The sequence below is a fragment of the Beta vulgaris genome, chromosome 1, assembly GCF_026745355.1.
Source record: "Beta vulgaris subsp. vulgaris cultivar EL10 chromosome 1, EL10.2, whole genome shotgun sequence".
Lineage (NCBI taxonomy): Eukaryota > Viridiplantae > Streptophyta > Magnoliopsida > Caryophyllales > Amaranthaceae > Beta > Beta vulgaris.
The window spans coordinates 44,372,151-44,390,791 of NC_079202.1; the positions used below are offsets into that span (position 1 = coordinate 44,372,151).

The 18,641-nt window shown below is 35.0% G+C and overlaps 1 protein-coding gene and 1 pseudogene across 1 annotated transcript; one reads left to right on the forward strand and one right to left on the reverse strand.

The window, feature by feature from the left end:
* The first annotated feature begins 5,550 nt into the window (after positions 1–5,550).
* Positions 5,551–8,479, forward strand: LOC104893116 (heat shock cognate 70 kDa protein). The gene is made up of 2 exons (XM_010679199.4): positions 5,551–5,975; positions 6,758–8,479. Exons 1-2 carry the CDS (start codon positions 5,759–5,761, stop codon positions 8,212–8,214), a joined length of 1,674 nt encoding a protein of 557 aa, XP_010677501.1. The 5' UTR covers positions 5,551–5,758; the 3' UTR covers positions 8,215–8,479.
* A 2,078-nt stretch (positions 8,480–10,557) lies between these two features.
* LOC104894303 (heat shock 70 kDa protein 4-like) lies at positions 10,558–12,567 on the reverse strand (annotated as a pseudogene).
* Between the last annotated feature and the right edge of the window lie 6,074 nt (positions 12,568–18,641).

An 18,641-nucleotide genomic window follows, 5' to 3' on the forward strand; every position in this document is an offset into this window, starting at 1 on the left:
ACTCCTACTGTACTTGTAGAAAAAAATTTGCAATACGAAGCTTTGAAACCACAACAAATCCTCGGCGACTGTATTACAAGTGTGATACATTCAACAATTTCATATGGTGCAAAGGGAGTGTGGAGCATAATCTGGGCAACCAACATGAATCTCCACTATGCAGAGATGAAGGAGGTAGTTCAGAGAAAAAGAAGATGAAGGAAGAGCTTAAGCACTTCAAGAAAAAATTGAAGCAACAACAAAAACTAGTAAGTGCAACAATAAAAGTAGGAGGACTCATGACTATAGTTTTCTACATGTATTAATGGCCAAAAGCCATTAACCTATAATAAAAGAAGATGACGGAAGAGCTTAAGCACTTGATCGTGTTGGAAGAAGCACGAGAAAGATCAAAGTATGGCTATAATTTTCTACATGTAGATTGCTGCTTCATATTCGCCAAAAAGTTGGGTTAGAAATTTGATAAGAACAACAAATTAATCTAGAGAGAAAACGATTTTGCCAGTGCAAATTTTTAGTGAAAGTCAAGAAAGCTCGAGATAAAATACAGGATATGATGAAAAAACTATGAATTTGATGATGTTGGATAGTTTTTTTCATGGTTCAAATGTTTTTGTTCTTATTTATCTTTTTATGGGGCAATATTCGAGTGACTAAAAACTATGTAATAGTGCAGTAGTCACTGCAACAACTACAATTTACTATGCTAATAATAAGTGTGACGTTATTATTTTCTTCATTTGTGGTTTCATTTTGTGTTCTTTTTTTTTCATAGAGCTCCAAGTATATTAGTTAGTATTCTAAAATTTACAAATTTAATTTTGACCATTGTGATTTGACCATAGTGATTTGGCCATCGTTAAATAATCAAATTATTATTTATTTCCATCGCGATGAAGAGAATACATATGCAGTGGTAAAAAATGTATGTTTTAAATTTTTTTCTTCTCATGTAGTAGTTATAATCAGTTTAGAAGGATTCTTAATGGGAGAAGAGTCACAGTTTTGGAATACATTAAAGAAGTTTCAATACCATGGGTATTGACATTATAATTAAATTTACATTAAACTTTGAAATTGCTAAACCAAAGGAAATGACATGACATAGTTGATGAGGAAATGGTATGCATCATAAAAATAACATGAGACTTCCTTTGTATTCATCCCATCTAAAATAGAATGAGGGTAATTTGTCTATTTATCGTTTTTAAGAGAAAAAAGGTTAGATTAGGAGCATTATCATAAATAATATGTCGCCGATATTAAATCGTAGGGGATAAATACGATATAATGATGAATTTGATATTGAAAAGAATAACTATTTATCTTATAATTTTCCACAAAGTAATAAAACTATTTGTAACCATACATCACATGGGTATTAGACTAGAAAGCAAGAGGGATACTATTCGACATAATTTTATCAACAAAATTAGCTAATTATCTAGCATTATATGTCAAAAGAGGGATTGTAAGTATTCAAAATTAGTCGGTTTTACTCCCAATAAATGAACACCAAGTTTGGTTGTTTTTTCACTTTTTGGTTTTCTAGAGAGAAAGATGAATTGAAAGAACGAATATGTTGTCCGGGATGTTCACAGAGAAAGAGAGTGAAACTGTTTTGAAAGGATTGGATAAAGTTATTAAATTGTTAAAGTTGTTATTTTGTCTATTTATTTTTGTTTTCACTTTTTCTTATATAAAAGGATAACCAAAAAATGTAAATCATATGGAGAACCTACAAAACACACATATATAATACGGTATTACATATTTATATGTTCTAAATTAGTTTAATTAATATCAAAAACTGGTGTTGGCTTGATATATTTAAAAAATCTACTTTTATATTTTTCTGTTCTTTCGGATTGCTTATGAGAAGAAATAAAGGAGTAAGGGTTAACTGTAGGCCACTGGCGTCATTTAGTCTAATTTTTGGGAGGCGAAAAGTATAGTGGGAAGTACGAAAATGTCTCACCCTAAAAGAAATTACGAGGAACAAAAACCAACAAGGGGAAAAATATATTTATCAATTTTTTAATCACTCTGATCAATTATGCAGTTCAAAAGTATAAAAATATCAAATTTTTAGAATAAATGAAGATACAAATGGGAGCATAGCACTAAATACTAAAGAAAGATTGAAATTCATCCACAACAATAACATTTTAAGGGTTTACAATATAACATGAAAATCAAAATTGTGTACTGACTAATTTTATATTGTAAATAGTAATGTAAAATAAGGATTTGAAATTTTGAATTGCAACAAGTTGGATCAATATTCAGTTTGAAATTTTGTTCATCATCCTTATCATAATTGAACTTACGATGATTTGTAAATTATTTATTTGTAACAAGAGAGCAAATATTATCGTACGAGTACTATATATATACTCATTGTCAATTTTATAGATGGTGGAAATAATCTTATATCAGCTATAGTAGAAAACATATATTCGGCCACATATAGGATCATTTAGAGGAAACTAAGTATTTTCAAATGATAGATATTTTTGCTTCGACTCATAAGATAGTGGAGATTGTGAATAATCATGTGTTGTCCAAATTACCCGGGGTATTAATAGAGAAGATTTAAGTTTAAAAATGCAATTTCTAAGGAAAAATGCAACTTAGAAATGCATGAAAATCTACTCCATTGAATTCCTAAATACCATTAGATGTTCCGGTCTATTGAATCACAATATAAGACTAAAGGTTGATACACCAGTGATGATACTGAGGAATATTGACCCGCTCAACATCTGGTTTATGTAACAATACTAGGTTGGTAATCAAGCATGTAAAAAACTGAATCATCCAAGTTGTGGTCATTTTAGGTAGCAACGGGGAATAAGGTACTTATACCTCGTATGATATTCCGTCAAGTGAAACAAAATTTCCTATGATGTTTCAAAAAAAGGCAGTTTCTTTTGGTATTATTAAAAATCAAGGACAATCTCTATCGCATAGTGGGTTTCCCGAGACCAGTTAGCAGGCATGACCAATTTTACGTAATTATTTCTAGAGTCACGAGTAAAAGATGTCTAATAGTACTAATTTATGAGGAAGAACATAGGATGTCTAATACTACGATTATTGTAGCATATAAAGAAAACATATGAGTTATTTATCTGCTAAACAACTTTATAATTAATATAAAGACGCCTTTTTATCATACAAAAAAGAATTTGATCGAATAAACGTAAAGAATAGTTTATATGTTTTCAATGTAGCTAATACATAAACATTCTTATTAAATTTAATAGTTCTCATGCAAACTGCACGGATCCAAAACCTAGTTGCATATACACGTTGACTGCATTACACTATACTGTAGTTTCCTAAGGAATCTCGTTGTTGCCAATCCATTGTTTTTCTTTTTTTTGGGAAGGGCTTTACTTTTTTTTGATTGTTGTTCACTAGTAGAATAAATTCTATTTGCTGCGGTTAAAAAGTGCCCTATTGCTGCGTTTTTGGGCGCGCAGCAATTAAGAGGGCAGCAATAGGTATTAATTATATTGCTGCGGTTTTAAACCGCAGCAATATTTGAATATATTGCTGCGGTTTCTGTAGAAAACCGCAGCAATATACTTATTTTTTATCAGATTTATAAAACATATTGCTGCGGTTTCTAGGAAAAACCGCAGCAATATGCTGTGTTTAATAATAAAAAATAGATATATTGCTGCGGTTTTCGTCAAAAACCGCAGCAACAGGTCATAGTACAGAATTTTTTTTTTTTTTCCTAATCAAATTTGAAATATAAAACTAAGCAATCAATCCAAGATGAAATAACATCTTATACTCAAGAACAAATGAGTAGATAACTTATAATCCAAAAAAATAACTAAAATATAAAAAAAAACTATAAAATTATATAAACTAACATAGAATTTCAGTTACATAATAACAACAATGATTCTATAACAAGTAATTCTGTAAAATTACATAGTAATAACATAAATAAAAGAGGAATTAAAAAAAAATACAGAAGTACTAAAAATCTGTCCGCAACATTGAAATGCGAAATTATATACACTTTCCTTCTGTAATTTTTTTTAGCAAGATCTGGCCTACTAATGAAAAAAATACAGAACTATATAAAAATCGAAATTACAACCTACAGAACCTACAGAACCTACAGAAATGCGAAATTACATACACGGCGATGGCGCCAGCTTGGTGAAAGACGCAAAAGATGAAAAGAAAATCAGATCTAAAAAATCTACCAATAAATCTTAAAAATGAAAAAAAAAACTCTAGATCTACAACCGAAGGAACTGTCGGAGGCTTCGTCGAACTTCGTCGGTGTGACTTCGTCGGAACTCGTCGGAAATCTATCAACAAATCTTAAATCGAAAAAAAACCGAGGGAACTCGTCGGAGGCTTCGTCGAACTTCGTCGGAAACAAAAATCTGGTCGCGTCGGCTTCGTCGGTGTGACTTGTGAGGTTGTGACTTCAGAACACTACAACAACCTACAGAAAATAAGCGGCGCAACGGCGAAGAACAACCTCCAGAAAGCCAGGAAAACCCTAATGAGGGTGAGAGATAAGGAATGAGGGTGAGAAAGATCGGTGAGACAGAGAGAGAGAAAGAGAGAGAGCGCAGTGAGAGAAACGACGCTAAGGATGAGGGTGAGAGATAAGGAATGACAAGGAAACCCTAATGGGCTTTTTTATTATTAATTTTAAGACAATATTGCTGCGGTTTTGGGCGGGGAACCGCAGTAATATATTTTAAAAATATTTTTTATTATATTGCTGCGGTTTTTCGCCCAAAACCGCAGCAATATTAGTCTCTCCAGGCCCCACATTTTTTTCAAAATTTATCCGTTGAACAATATTGCTGCGGTTTTGGGCGGGAACTGCAGCAATATTGTTATTTTTCCTTTTTTATTTTCTTTTTGCGTGTTATGTTGCTGCGTATAGGTAAAACCGCAGCAATATCACTGCAACAAATAGCATTTATTCTACTAGTGGTTTTTCTAGTTTATCAAACGTATAAACTTTGAATTCTTAGTGTAGTCTTAGAACTAATGGCTTGTTCTCTCCACCTTATTTTCAGTTCAGTTCAATTCAGTTTAGTTCAGTTCACTTCAGTTCAGTTCAGTTCAATTCCAGTTCAGTTCACCTTTGGAGATACTTTTACTCTCACATATCACTATTCATTTCAGTTCAGTTCAGTTTAGTTCAATTCAGTTTAGTTCAGTTCAGTTGTTTAATGCCGAAGAGAACATGCCCTATGATTACAATTCTTCCCCATAGTTATATATTATTTTAACTAATATTAAACATTAATGAAATAATTTTAGTAATTTAAAAATTGTCGAGCCTGTTCGCGAGCTCTCGAGCCAAGCTTAAGGTAACTCAAGCTCGATTCGAGCCCTCTCAAGCCGAGATTTTACCGAGATTTGTTCGAGCTGAACTCGGACATTTTACGAGCCACCATGGCTCATTAGCATCCCTAATCACTATGGTGCATATTATAAATGCAACTTTTATAACTTAGGAAAATAGTCCAACTTTTCAAAAAACACTATCTTAATTTTTCGGAGAATCATAAAATAGCCATAGAATTTTGGAGAAAAATACACAAATGCCCTACATTTGGAGAGATTGTGCGAAAACGAAAAAGAGGTTTACCAGTTACTAGTTTATCATCTAAACGTTCAATTAAATTCCGAATTGTGGAAAGCGCATTGGATTGTTATCTCTTATCTGCCCTCATCACTTCCACGTTAAAGAAAGAAAGAAATGGGGATAAAGGAAGGAAAATGGCCGGTGATAGGAATCGATCTCGGGACTACCTACTCATGTGTGGGAATATGGAAGCATGGCCGGGTTGAAATCATCACCAACGACCTAGGGAACCGTACGACGCCGTCTTGGGTTGCTTTCAACGACAATGAGCGTCTAATTGGTGAATCTGCAAAATACCAGGCCGCAATAAACTCCACCAACACCATTTTCGGTCTGATTTTCTCTCTCCTCTGACCATTCTCATTCCGGTTATTTTAGCATTTTTCCTGCTTTAAGTTTGAAGCATATCTTATGTGAAGCTCAATTATTTGCGCAAATTTCGGTAATTGATTTCTATATTTTAGGAAACATTTATGGTAAACATTGTTTATAAACAAGATCTAAGTAGGGTGTGCAAAATCATTTCTTTATTTTTGGATAACATCATTGACTGATTAAATTTGTTTGGTACGTTAGTTAGAGTAGAATTTTGGGAGTGATGTACCTTAGGAAACAAGTTAATTGACCATCATCGATGTATCATAAAGAATGGTTTAAGAATTTCGTACACTCCCTTTGTAAAATTTGCTGTGGTGCGTAGGGTCGGACGTCACTCAGACCAGGGTATTAAGCGGATCAAATTCGTCAATGCTGGTCAATATTAGCGGGTACATGAATTTTCTTTTTACAATATCATGTTCTATTGCAATTTTGCAGTACTACATCTTCGACATTTATCATACATTTATGTTTACTCTTCTTTCAAAAAAAAAAAAAAAAAAAAGTGATTGCTGAAAACAAAAAATTATTACAAACCTGAAGAACTTGTTTGTTGTTTCTACCGCGCCTGTCAATAATTTTGGATATACTTCATTCTGATAGAGAATACTCTGCTTGATTCTTCATGTCATCACTGCCGAATAGAGCCAATAGTGTAAGTACATAGGTCATTTTCCACTCCCTTTCAATTGTTTAGATTTGTCTAACACCGTGATGGTTACTTATTGATGATAGATGTGAAGAGACTTATAGGTAGAAGATTTAAGGATGATACAGTGCAGAAAGACATGAAACTATGGCCTTTCAAAGTTACTGCTGGTCATGATTTACATAAAGGCAAGAAACCAATGATTATGGTCACCTATAAGGGTGAAATGAAGCAATTTCTTCCTGAGGAGATTTCTGCCATGGTGCTGATGAAGATGAAAGATATAGCCGAGGCTTTCCTTGGTACCAAAGTGAACAATGCTGTTATCACAATACCGGCATATTTCAATGATTCCCAGCGTCAAGCTACTAAAGATGCTGGAGCCATTGCAGGGATCAACGTTCTTCGTATCATCAATGAGCCAACGGCTGCTGCTATGGCTTATGGTCTTGAGTCAAAGGCTAGCAGGAAGTCTAGTACAAAGAATGTTTTGATATTTGATCTTGGCGGTGGAACATTTGATGTCTCTTTCGTAAGTATTAAAAATGAAAAATTCGAAGTGAAGGCTGTAAGTGGAAATACCCATCTTGGTGGAGGGGATTTTGACAACAGAATGGTTAGTCACTTTGCAGAGGAGTTCAAGAGGAAGCACAGTAGAGACATAACTGGAAATCCTAGAGCTCTTGGAAGGTTGAGAGCTGCTTGTGAGAGGTCGAAGAGGATCCTATCATCAACTACTGAAACTACTATTATCGTTGATTGCCTTTTTGAGGGTATTGATTTCTGTTCAATTATCCGTCGTTCCCTATTTGAAAAGTTGAATATGGATTTATTCAGGGATTGTGTGGAAACTGTTGAGAAGTGTTTGAGGGATGCAAATATTCAGAAGTATGATATTCATGAGATTGTCCTCGTTGGTGGGTCAACTCGGATCCCCAAGGTTCAGGAATTATTGCAAGATTTCTTTAAAGGGAAGAAGATTTGCAAAAGCATAAACCCTGATGAGGCAGTTGCCTGTGGAGCTGCCATCCATGCTGCAATGTTGTGTGGTGAAGCCAAGAATAAGGATTTCATACTAGTTGATGTCACCCCATTATCCCTTGGTGTTCGGCTTTGGTCTGGCAGGATGCTGGTGGTTATTCCAAGAAACACAGCCATCCCCACAAAGATGGAGGAGATAACTGTTACTGCCTACGATTACCAGACTTGTGCACGATTTGATGTATACGAGGGTGAGAGACTCATAGCCAAAGAGAACAACTTACTTGGCTCATTTCGTCTCTATGACATTCCTCCGGAACCTCAAGGTGTAGCTAATTTCAGAGTCTGCTTTTCCATTAATGCTGATGGCATCCTGGTTGTGACAGCAAGGCAGCGAGGTACCAGCAACCAGAAAAAAATCAGCATAACCAATTACTTTGGAAGATTGTCAAACAAGGAGATTGAAGGGATGGTGAAGCGAGCTGAGAAGTTCAGGGCTCAGGATCAAGAGTATGTGAAGAATACTAAAGCTAGGAATCATTTGAAACGTGCGAGAAATTGAGTGATAAGAAGATTGCAAGTAACCACAATGAGAAGACGGATGCAATTCACATGGCATTTCAAGAGCATTTGTGAGCTTTTTGTTTAAGATGTCCAGGAAGTTGTTCAAGCAGAGACTTGGCTGCTACTTTCCATGTCAGTGGTGGAATCAAACAGATTCGTTTTGTGGCTGTTATTTCACTAATTTTTCACTTAGAGCTCTCTAAATGCTTGACAGTTCTCACACTAGTTTTTGGTTAATACAATGGTGCTTACTGTTAACTTAACCCATTGAATCATTGAGTGTTTGATCGCTAGTTTTTTTCACATTGATTGGTATGAATTAAGCTGTAAGCAGATATGAAGCTAACCTCTGCTGTGTCAAGCGACAAAAATTTTCCTTCACTACTACAGGCTCACTGTGATACAGAAAAGCAGTTATATATGTTTAGCCGTCACTGCTTAGAACTTGGGTGCTCAAGTAAAAGTTCTCCAAGTTAGAGAAAGATTTCTTCATATAATCTTTCATTTATGTTCCAATTGCATAGTTGCTAGAAACTCCGATTGCGTGGTATGAAAGTGATTACAGCGCGTTGCAGGTATGCTGTCAATGTACGTTCAATCTTCAGTCTAGCTGTACGTGTCTTGCACTGCCTTCCACACTTAATGTTTCAACACTATTTTTTTTTTTATGATTGGCAATAAAATTTTATTGTTGTTAACTCTCTGCAGTAGTATTGTATACACCCAACAGCAATAAGATGTTTGTTAGTCTGTACAAAAGGAGAATTCTCCATATGTAAAATACTACTGCTGTTGGGTGCATGAAAATATGCAGACTAACCAACATAAAATTTGCAGAAAGATGTTAAGATCAGAATCTCCTTTTACAGATATGCTTGGCAGTAAAATTATTATAGAATGCTCCAATTCATTGTTGCTAGATACTTTTAGAATATTCCTTCAATGTTGCTGATCTAACTCATCGTTTTACAAGATCTACTTTTACGGCTCGTTTGGTAGACGTTAGTAAATTGCGGTAATGTTTAAGTGTAATTTTATTAGGGAAGCACCCTTAAAATCTTCATGGGGAGGCATTTTTTCTCCATGAGCAAGCTATCTCACTCCTAATTTTGTGTTTTGTCTACAAGGGGAAGCAATTTTCATTACCACTCATTACCACCTACAAGGTGGTATTGGATGGGAATGAAAATTCAAGAAGGAAAGTGGACACTTTAGGATAAATTAGTATTATCATGGGAAGTACCAAATACCAAACGAGCCGTTAAAGATGCGTGAAGAGTCAATAACCAATTGCATTAAAAAGGAAAGGGGGATCCAAGAAATGTTTTAAATGATTAGTGAGCAATGAGCACTCCTTTTGAAGGTGATCTAGTTCAAATAACAAAGCTTTTCCTTTCAGTAGCAAGAAGAGATTTTGTGTGATTATATGGCTATGTTTAGTTCACCTGAAATTTTCTGATCTGAACTTATCTGATCTGATCTGAACTTATTTTTTCTGATCTGATCTGAACTTATTTTTTCTGAACTGATCTGATTACAAGATCTTATCTTTTAGATTTCTCTCAATGTATAAGAAAAAATATAGTCATGTGGGTCTTGTTTGATTCGTCTCAATGAGTACTTTATTAATATTCAATTATTATAATTTTTACTAATATGTAATGAAAGATATTTAATAGTAAAAATGAGTTTTTAAAACTGACTGATCTGATCTGAACTTATTTTTTCTGATCTGATCTGATCTGATTAGATCTGAAATAAGCAAAAATAAGGTGAACTGAACATAGCCTATGTTTGACAGCTCATAACACCAACTATTTAGCAACAGATGCTATACACTAGATCTTGGATAAAAGGCTGAGAAAGGTATCAATCATTCAATAATAAGGCCGTGAAAATAATATTCTCCTTAGTGATTAAGGCTATGTTCAGTTCACCTTATTTTTGCTTATTTCAGATCTAATCAGATCAGACCAGATCAGATCAGAAAAAATAAGTTCAGATCAGATCAGATCTGTCAGTTTTAAAACTTATTTTTACTATTAAATATCTTTCATTACATATTAGTAAAAATTATAATAATTGAATACTAATAAAGTACTCATTGAAACGAATCAAACAAGATCCCACATGACTATATTTTTTCTTATATATTGAGAGAAATCTAAAAGATAAGATCTTGTAATCAGATCAGTTCAGAAAAAATAAGTTCAGATCAGATCAGAAAAAATAAATTCAGATCAGATCAGAAAAAATAAGTTCAGATCAGATAAGATAAGTTCAGATCAAAAATTTTCAGGTGAACTAAACATAGCCTAAGTGTTTAAACTAGCAGTGTGCACTGCTGCTTGCAACTGGACAGTTACCAAATACATTTCCAAAATGACATTATGAGACTGACCTAAAAAAATCAGCTCAAAAGGGCTAGTTTTGCGCAATAGCACGACCTAAGGAACATTACGTAATCTGAAAATCTGGGCCAAATTTCTAGAGAGATCCTGAAATCCAAACATTGATTGTAAAAAAGAAAGATTTCTGCTACTGTATGGAAAACAACCTCCAAAACACACTCAAGCACCTTCATTTTTTCCAAAACCAAGAAATTTCATAAATCCAGATATTCCAGCTGTCCATCTACCAAATTGCTTTCGAGTTGGAGTTCTCGCACGATCATCTTGTGCAAGGGGACAAACAGTACTAACCACCGGCTTTAATGCTTGAGCAATGATAGGCTCACAAAAGGCTTGTAGATCTTTCATCTTTTCTTCAAACTTCGAAGCTTGAGCTAGCTGGAAATTCCAATCAAGCCACCCAATTGTCATTTCAATGGTACTTTCCATCCTCTTCCTATCATCAACGCCTATCTTCTCTGCATAATCTCTTAACTTCTCCAATGTGCTGGTTGCGTAATTCTCCAAAGCATTCTTGGCTCTCACCTTTTTCAAGTATCGCTCATCCTCAGCTTTGTATTTCTGAGCCTCTTCCAACAATCGATCGACCTCCTCCTTGGATAGCCTACTATGATTAGTAATAGTGATCTCGTTCTTGTTTCCGGTGTCAATGTCCACTGCTGATACAGTAAGTATCCCATCAGCATCAATCTCAAAACAGACATCAATCTTTGCGTCACCAGCAGGTGCTGGTGGAATGTCCGACAGCAGAAAGTTACCCAGTAAGTTATTCTCTTGTGCTATAAGCCTCTCCGATCCCCTTCATACACTTTAACTAACGCCTCAGTTTGGTTGTCATATCTAGTGGTAAACCGTTTCTGCAGCCTTGTTGGGATGGTAGTATTACGAGGAACAATGAATGTCATCACATCATTCCCAGATTGAACGCCAAGAGATAAAGGAGTAACATCAATGAGCACAATATCTGTCTTAGTGCATACACCACTCAAGACAGCAGCATGGACAGCAGCCCCATAGGCAACAGCCTCATCTGGGTTGATGTTTCTACAAAGCTCCTTCCCACTGAAAAACTCCTGCAATAGCTGCTGAATCTTAGGAATCCGAGTTGATCCACCAACAAGGACTATATCATGAACATCGCCTTTTTCCATATTTGCATCCTTCAAACACTTCTCAACAGGATCAATACACTTCCTAAATAAATCCATATTCAACCTCTCAAATCGAGCACGAGTTATAGTTGATGAAAAATCAATGCCCTCAAAAAGGCAATCAATTTCAACAGTAGTTTCATGAGCAGACGAAAGGGTTCTTTTGGCTCTTTCAGCCGCTGCTCTCAACCTACCAAGTGCTCTTGGGTTATCACCTATGTCTACATCGTGCTTCCTTTTAAACTCCTCCACAAAATAACTCACTGTAATATTGTCAAAGTCTCCACCACCAAGGTGAGTGTCACCACTTACAGCTTTGACTTCAATGATATTCTTTTCTACACATACTAATGAAACATCAAATGTCCCACCACCAAGATCAAAAACTAATATATTTTTTTTGGCAATGTCACTCTCATTAACCTTCTTGTCAAGACCATATGCAATAGCAGCAGCTGTTGGCTCGTTGATGATACGAATAACATTCAGTCCAGCAATGACTCCAGCATCTTTTGTAGCCTGACGCTGGGAATCATTGAAGTACGCAGGAACAGTGACCACTGCATTCTTCACATTTGAGCCAAGATAGGCCTCAGCTATCTCTTTCATCTTTACAAGGACCATTGAAGATATCTCCTCAGGAGTAAATTGCTTCTCTTCACCTTTGTAGGTAACCACTATTAATGGCTCTTTATCTTCACTAGAATCAGGGGGTGCAATAACCTTAAATGGCCAAAGCTTGATATCATTTTGCACTGTTTCATCGCTGAATCTCCTCCCTATAAGCCTCTTTGCATCTTCCCATCATCAATATGGAAAGCATAAAAGAATCAAATAATCAATTCAAAAGGAAGGTACTCTTTGAACCCCCATAACATGATATGTACAGTAAAATTTAGGCACAAAGGTTGAGCTTCTAGCTTATTAAAAAAAAGTCATCTCAGTTAAATCATCAACTTGTACTAGATGAGAGTGAGAAGATTGAAAGAGTAGACTAAATATCTAAGTGAAATGAAGTATTACTTGTTGGTTTGCTTTAAATTAAAAACTTAGGAAATGAAATTGCACTCTGCAGAAAACATAATACTGATAGAAAAAAAAGTTACTTACCTAGATCCTATCCTAGATGGGAGATGTTGCTTACCTAGATCCCCGTAGATAAGTAGAACTTATATGGGAAATTTTTCTTAACATGATCAACAAACACCTTTTAGCACTTTCGTAGAAATACTACCTCATATGTTCAATTAAACAAGAACATGGGTCCTAAATGGAAGATGTTTGATTACCTAGATCCCCCTATATAAGTAAAACTTCATATGGGCTATAAGAAGTCCCAAAAAAAAAAAAACTTCCATCATATTGATTATTGAGGCCATTTATTGTAAGAAACCATTAGTATTATACCAACTTAAATTCGTAAAAACTACACAAATTTCACTTTGACATATTCACATCCCTCCTTAAAACATTTGCCCACAATTTATAATTTAGTTCAAAAATTAAATTAATTGCATTTCCATATCGGTACGACAGTATAATTCACCAAAATAACCAAGTTCTGCATAATTATCAGATTTTGTTAGCCACAGTTTCTCATATTTAAGTCCGAACAGAAATTATTGACTTAGCGAAAAAACATTAAAAAAAAAATGTAAGACGAGAGTAAAAAAACAAACCGAAGATGGTGTTAGTGGGGTTGGCGACGACCTGGTTTTTGGCAGCATCACCAATGAGGCGCTGAGTTTCAGTAAAGGCTACCCAAGACGGTGTCGTTCTGTTACCTTGGTCGTTTGTTATAATTTCAACACGATCGTGTTCCCAAACGGCGACGCATGAGTATGTAGTTCCTAGATCGATTCCTATGGCTCGCACACCTTCTTCCTTTCCCTCCATTTTTTTCTCTAAGTTTGAATTTTATAGTTGAAGAGAGAAGCACAGAAAAGGCGAAAACGGATGTGTCGTTGTGTAGAGGGTAGATACTTGAGTTCTTGTTGAAGCGACTTAGGCTATGTTCAGTTCACCTTATTTTTGCTTATTTCAGATCTAATCAGATCAGATCAGATCAGATCAGAAAAAATAAGTTCAGATCAGATCAGATCAGAAAAAATAAGTTCAGATCAGATCAGATCAGATCAGACCAGATCAGATCAGATCAGATCAGACCAGATCAGATCAGTTCAGATCATATCATGCTTATATTTAAAAACTTATTATTATTAAATATCTTTCACTACATATTAATAAAAATTATAATAATTGAATATTAATAAAGTACTCATTGAGACGAATCAAACAAGACCCCACATGACTATATTTTTTATATATTGAGAAAAATCTAAAAGATTATCTCTTATTGTGAATAGTGTCAAGATTCTAAGTGACAAAGATAAAAAAAATACAAAGGGGGTATTATTATTTACTAGTACATTTGTTCAAAAGAATTATTATTGTTGTTGTTGTTGTACTTATTAATTATTAATATTGGTAATTATTATTAATCTTATTGTTACCATTATAAATGTCATTGTTATTATTATATTAAGTTATTTTGTTGTTATTAAATAATAGAAAATTAAAAGCCACATGTTAAGAACATAAGATTGACGCAAAAATAAGAAATATATAAATATGATATCTCAAATTCATGATAACGAAACTACTATGTTCGGATTACATTTCAAAATAAGCTAAGTGTGAGATCCAAATTATAAATTTAGATTCGGTATACCTCTTCCTACCAAATTTCAAATCTCTCTAGCTATTTGAAGTTGCACGATATTTATTTATTTTTTGCTCAAGTCATAGTTGTTTGTATATCTTGTTCTATTTTATATGGAAAAAAAAGAGTTCAGTTTGCCGACTTCTCAAGTGTAAAACTTTTTTTTAAGGGAAAGTGTGAAACATTGTATAAGTGCTCTTATAAAATAATGACTTGAGTTATATAATTATTTTTAGTAATAATAATAATTATGATTATAATTATTATTGTTGTTCTTATAATAATGATAATAATAATAATTATTATTAATAATAAAAGTTGTATAAAAGTTGTAATAGAAAAAAAATGATAATAATAGTAACACTATAAAGAATATCTTATAATGTATTGCATAATAATGATTTACAAAGTAATAATATAATAGTAATAATATATTTTATAAAAGATAAGATCTTGTTGAAAAAATAAGTTCAGATCAGATCAGATCAGATCAGATCAGATCAGAAAAAATAAGTTCAGATCAGATCAGATCAGAAAAAATAAGTTCAGATCAGATCAGATCAGATAAGTTCAGATCAGATCAGATCAGATAAGTTCAGATCAGAAAATTTCAGGTGAACTGAACATAGCCTTAGGCTATGTTCAGTTCACCTGAAATTTTCTGATCTGAACTTATCTGATCTGATCTGATCTGATCTGAACTTATTTTTTCTGATATAATCTGAACTTATTTTTTCTGATCTAATCTGAACTTATTTTTTCTGATCTGATCTGATCTGATCTGATCTGATCTGATTTTTTCAACAAGATCTTATCTTTTATAAAATATATTATTACTATTATATTATTACTTTGTAAATCATTATTATGCAATACATTATAAGATATTCTTTATAGTGTTACTATTATTATCATTTTATTTCTATTACAACTTTTATACAACTTTTATTATATAATAATAATTATTATTATCATTATTATAAGAACAACAATAATAATTATAATCATAATTATTATTATTACTAAAAATAATTATATAACTCAAGTCATTATTTTATAAGAGCACTTATATAATGTTTCACACTTTCCCTTAAAAAAAAGTTTCACACTTGAGAAGTCGGCAAACTGAACTCTTTTTTTTCCATATAAAATAGAACAAGATATACAAACAACTATGACTTGAGCAAAAAATAAATAAATATCGTGCAACTTCAAATAGCTAAGAGAGATTTGAAATTCGGTAGGAAGAGGTATACCGAATCTAAATTTATAATTTGTATCTCACACTTAGCTTATTTTGAAATGTAATCCGAACATAGTAGTTTCGTTATCATGAATTTGAGATATCATATTTTATATATTTCTTATTTTTGCGTCAATCTTATATTCTTAACACGTGGCTTTTAATTTTCTATTATTTAATAACAACAAAATAACTTAATATAATAATAACAATGACATTTATAATGGTAACAATAAGATTAATAATAATTACCAATATTAATAATTAATAAGTACAACAACAACAATAATAATAATTCTTTTGAACAAATGTACTAGTAAATAATAATACCCCTTTGTATTTTTTTTATCTTTGTCACTTAGAATCTTGACACTATTCACAATAAGAGATAATCTTTTAGATTTTTCTCAATATATAAGAAAAAATATAGTCATGTGGGGTCTTGTTTGATTCGTCTCAATGAGTACTTTATTAATATTCAATTATTATAATTTTTATTAATATGTAGTGAAAGATATTTAATAATAATAAGTTTTTAAATATAAGCATGATATGATCTGAACTGATCTGATTTGGTCTGATCTGATCTGGTCTGATCTGATCTGATCTGATCTGATCTGATCTGATCTGATTTGATCTGATCTGAACTTATTTTTTCTGATCTGATCTGATCTGAACTTATTTTTTCTGATCTGATCTGATCTGATCTGATCTGATCTGATCTGATCTGATTAGATCTGAAATAAGCAAAAATAAGGTGAACTGAACATAGCCTTATATGGACATTTCCAACTTCATTTTTGCGCGGGATAAATTTCCTAACTTACTAGTTCAAATTTTGGTCAATTACAGAATACAGAGCGTTCTAGACTAGGTTTGAGGTGAAATTAATGAAAAAGATTGACTTCGATGTATAATTATTAGATTACCATTGTATTTGTGCCTTTGTGGGCATGAAGCAACACATACACGGTATATTTTTAGTGCGGGGAAGTGCGAACTATATGTTCTTTTGTTACATTAAACTTCCTCAGTTTTTATTGGCACAGTTTTTTTCAAATTCATGTGAAAAGGTAAGAGATATTAGGGCTATGCATAACAAACAACAAATTTCTGCATTAACTCAACTTTTCTTATTCCAATGGAATCTACTATCTAGTACTCCCTCCGTCTCAAAATATAGTTCCTGTTTGGGCCCATTAAATCCTTCCAAGGAAATCATGCCACGTGGCACCGCCACCTAAGGATCGTGGGTCCCACCAGAATCACCCTATGAAAAGGTATCACCAATCCCCAAGTGAGCTGTCATGTCCAGCACACCACTTTATGGAAATTCTCACCACTATAAATACCTCTTGTCCCATCAATGCAAAGGTATTGAATACTCACCTAACTAACTTGAGCTTCTCACTCTAGACTCTCTCTCTACCTCAATCATCAACTGACTTGAGCGTCGGAGGGGCGATCCCGGAACAACCCCCGGGGTAGTTTTTCTGTGTTTTGCAGGTTCCCGTGAACTGATCCAGCCCAGCTCGGACCTAAGGACTTGTTCAGCACAGACCATTAACATTAATTTCTAGACAGAAACAGTTTGGCGCCGTCTGTGGGGATAGTACAAAAAGTTACTTCGCCACCATTTCGAAAGACTCTCTTGCTGCTCAGCAGGATTTAATCTCAGTGCTAGTCTGCCATGGCACCTTCCAAGAACGCCCGTAACAGATCTAACCAACCTCAACAAACTGAGAGGGAACCCTCACCCCAACCAAGGAGGTCAGCACGAACTAGATCCCCATCGGTTCATACACTAGACCCTAACCTGGAGCTCTCTCAGGAACTTCAGCCTTCTCCCTCTCGAGAAATACAGCGTGCTGACCCCCAACCTCTACTCACAGCTGACATTGCACTCATAGCTGCTCAGCTGCAGCAAACCTTGAACAAAGCATTATGCAGATGCTGACCACTCTCCAGCAAGGGCAGGGGCACAACCAGCTCAACCTCCAGCAACGTGAGGACAATATCCAGAGGCCCTCTCATAGGGAAGAGCGAAACCCTCGATCCCCTCATGACCAGCCTAACCGGCAAAGGTCAGCTGCTAAGGAAAGAACTCATTCTCAGAGGCCCCCTTCTCGGCAAGATGAGCGCCCACCTCTGGGCGAGAGGTTGCACCTCGGGAAGCAGCTCTCCGAAGGGAGGAGACCCATGTCTCCAGATCGCCAAGGGGAAACCCGGCCGCAAACCGGAAGATGCTCGAAATATCCTTAACGAGAAACGCGTAGCCGGGGTATGATGCCCGTCAGTTCCTAGATCGAAAGGCTGCTCAGCGTGAGGGGCATGGTGACTCCGCTCAGTCCAAACCGCTAAAGCTCGGCAGCGGGAGTCTCAAGTTCATGACCCCGTTCAGCCGAGAAATTATTGACACCCCTACCCAGGGGAAAGTCAAAACGCCACTTATCGAACCATTCGCGGGCCTAACCGACCCGGAAGATCATATGGCCACGTACAAGGCCCAGATGAGTGTGCAGACCAGCTGTAGGCCACATGGTGTCGGTTCTTCCCTACCACACTGAAAGGTCTCGCGCTGAATTGGTTTCAAGAATTGCCGGCCGGAATCATCACCGACTTCACCGTACTCGAGGATATGTTTACCCATCAGTTCGTGGCCGGAAAGAGGCAGAAGAAAACTAGCTTGCACCTCATGGGGGTCAAGCAAGAGAAAACGAAAGTCTTGCCGACTACATAAAAAGATTCAATGAGGAGTCCCTAAAAGTATCCGACCTACAAGATGCTGTGGCCTTTGCTGCTCTCATGTCCGGATTACAACCTGGCCGGCTAAGATGGACATTGGCTGAAAGTGAGGTCAAAACCTTCTCAGAGGCCATGGCAAAGGCTCAAAGATTC

Excerpts from the sequence above, each read along its gene's own strand:
- LOC104893116 (XM_010679199.4), top strand. The coding sequence starts at position 5,759 with ATGGGGATAAAGGAAGGAAAATGGCCGGTGATAGGAATCGATCTCGGG. Across the intron at positions 5,976-6,757 it reads CTCCACCAACACCATTTTCG|ATGTGAAGAGACTTATAGGT; the intron begins GTCTGATTTTCT and ends TATTGATGATAG.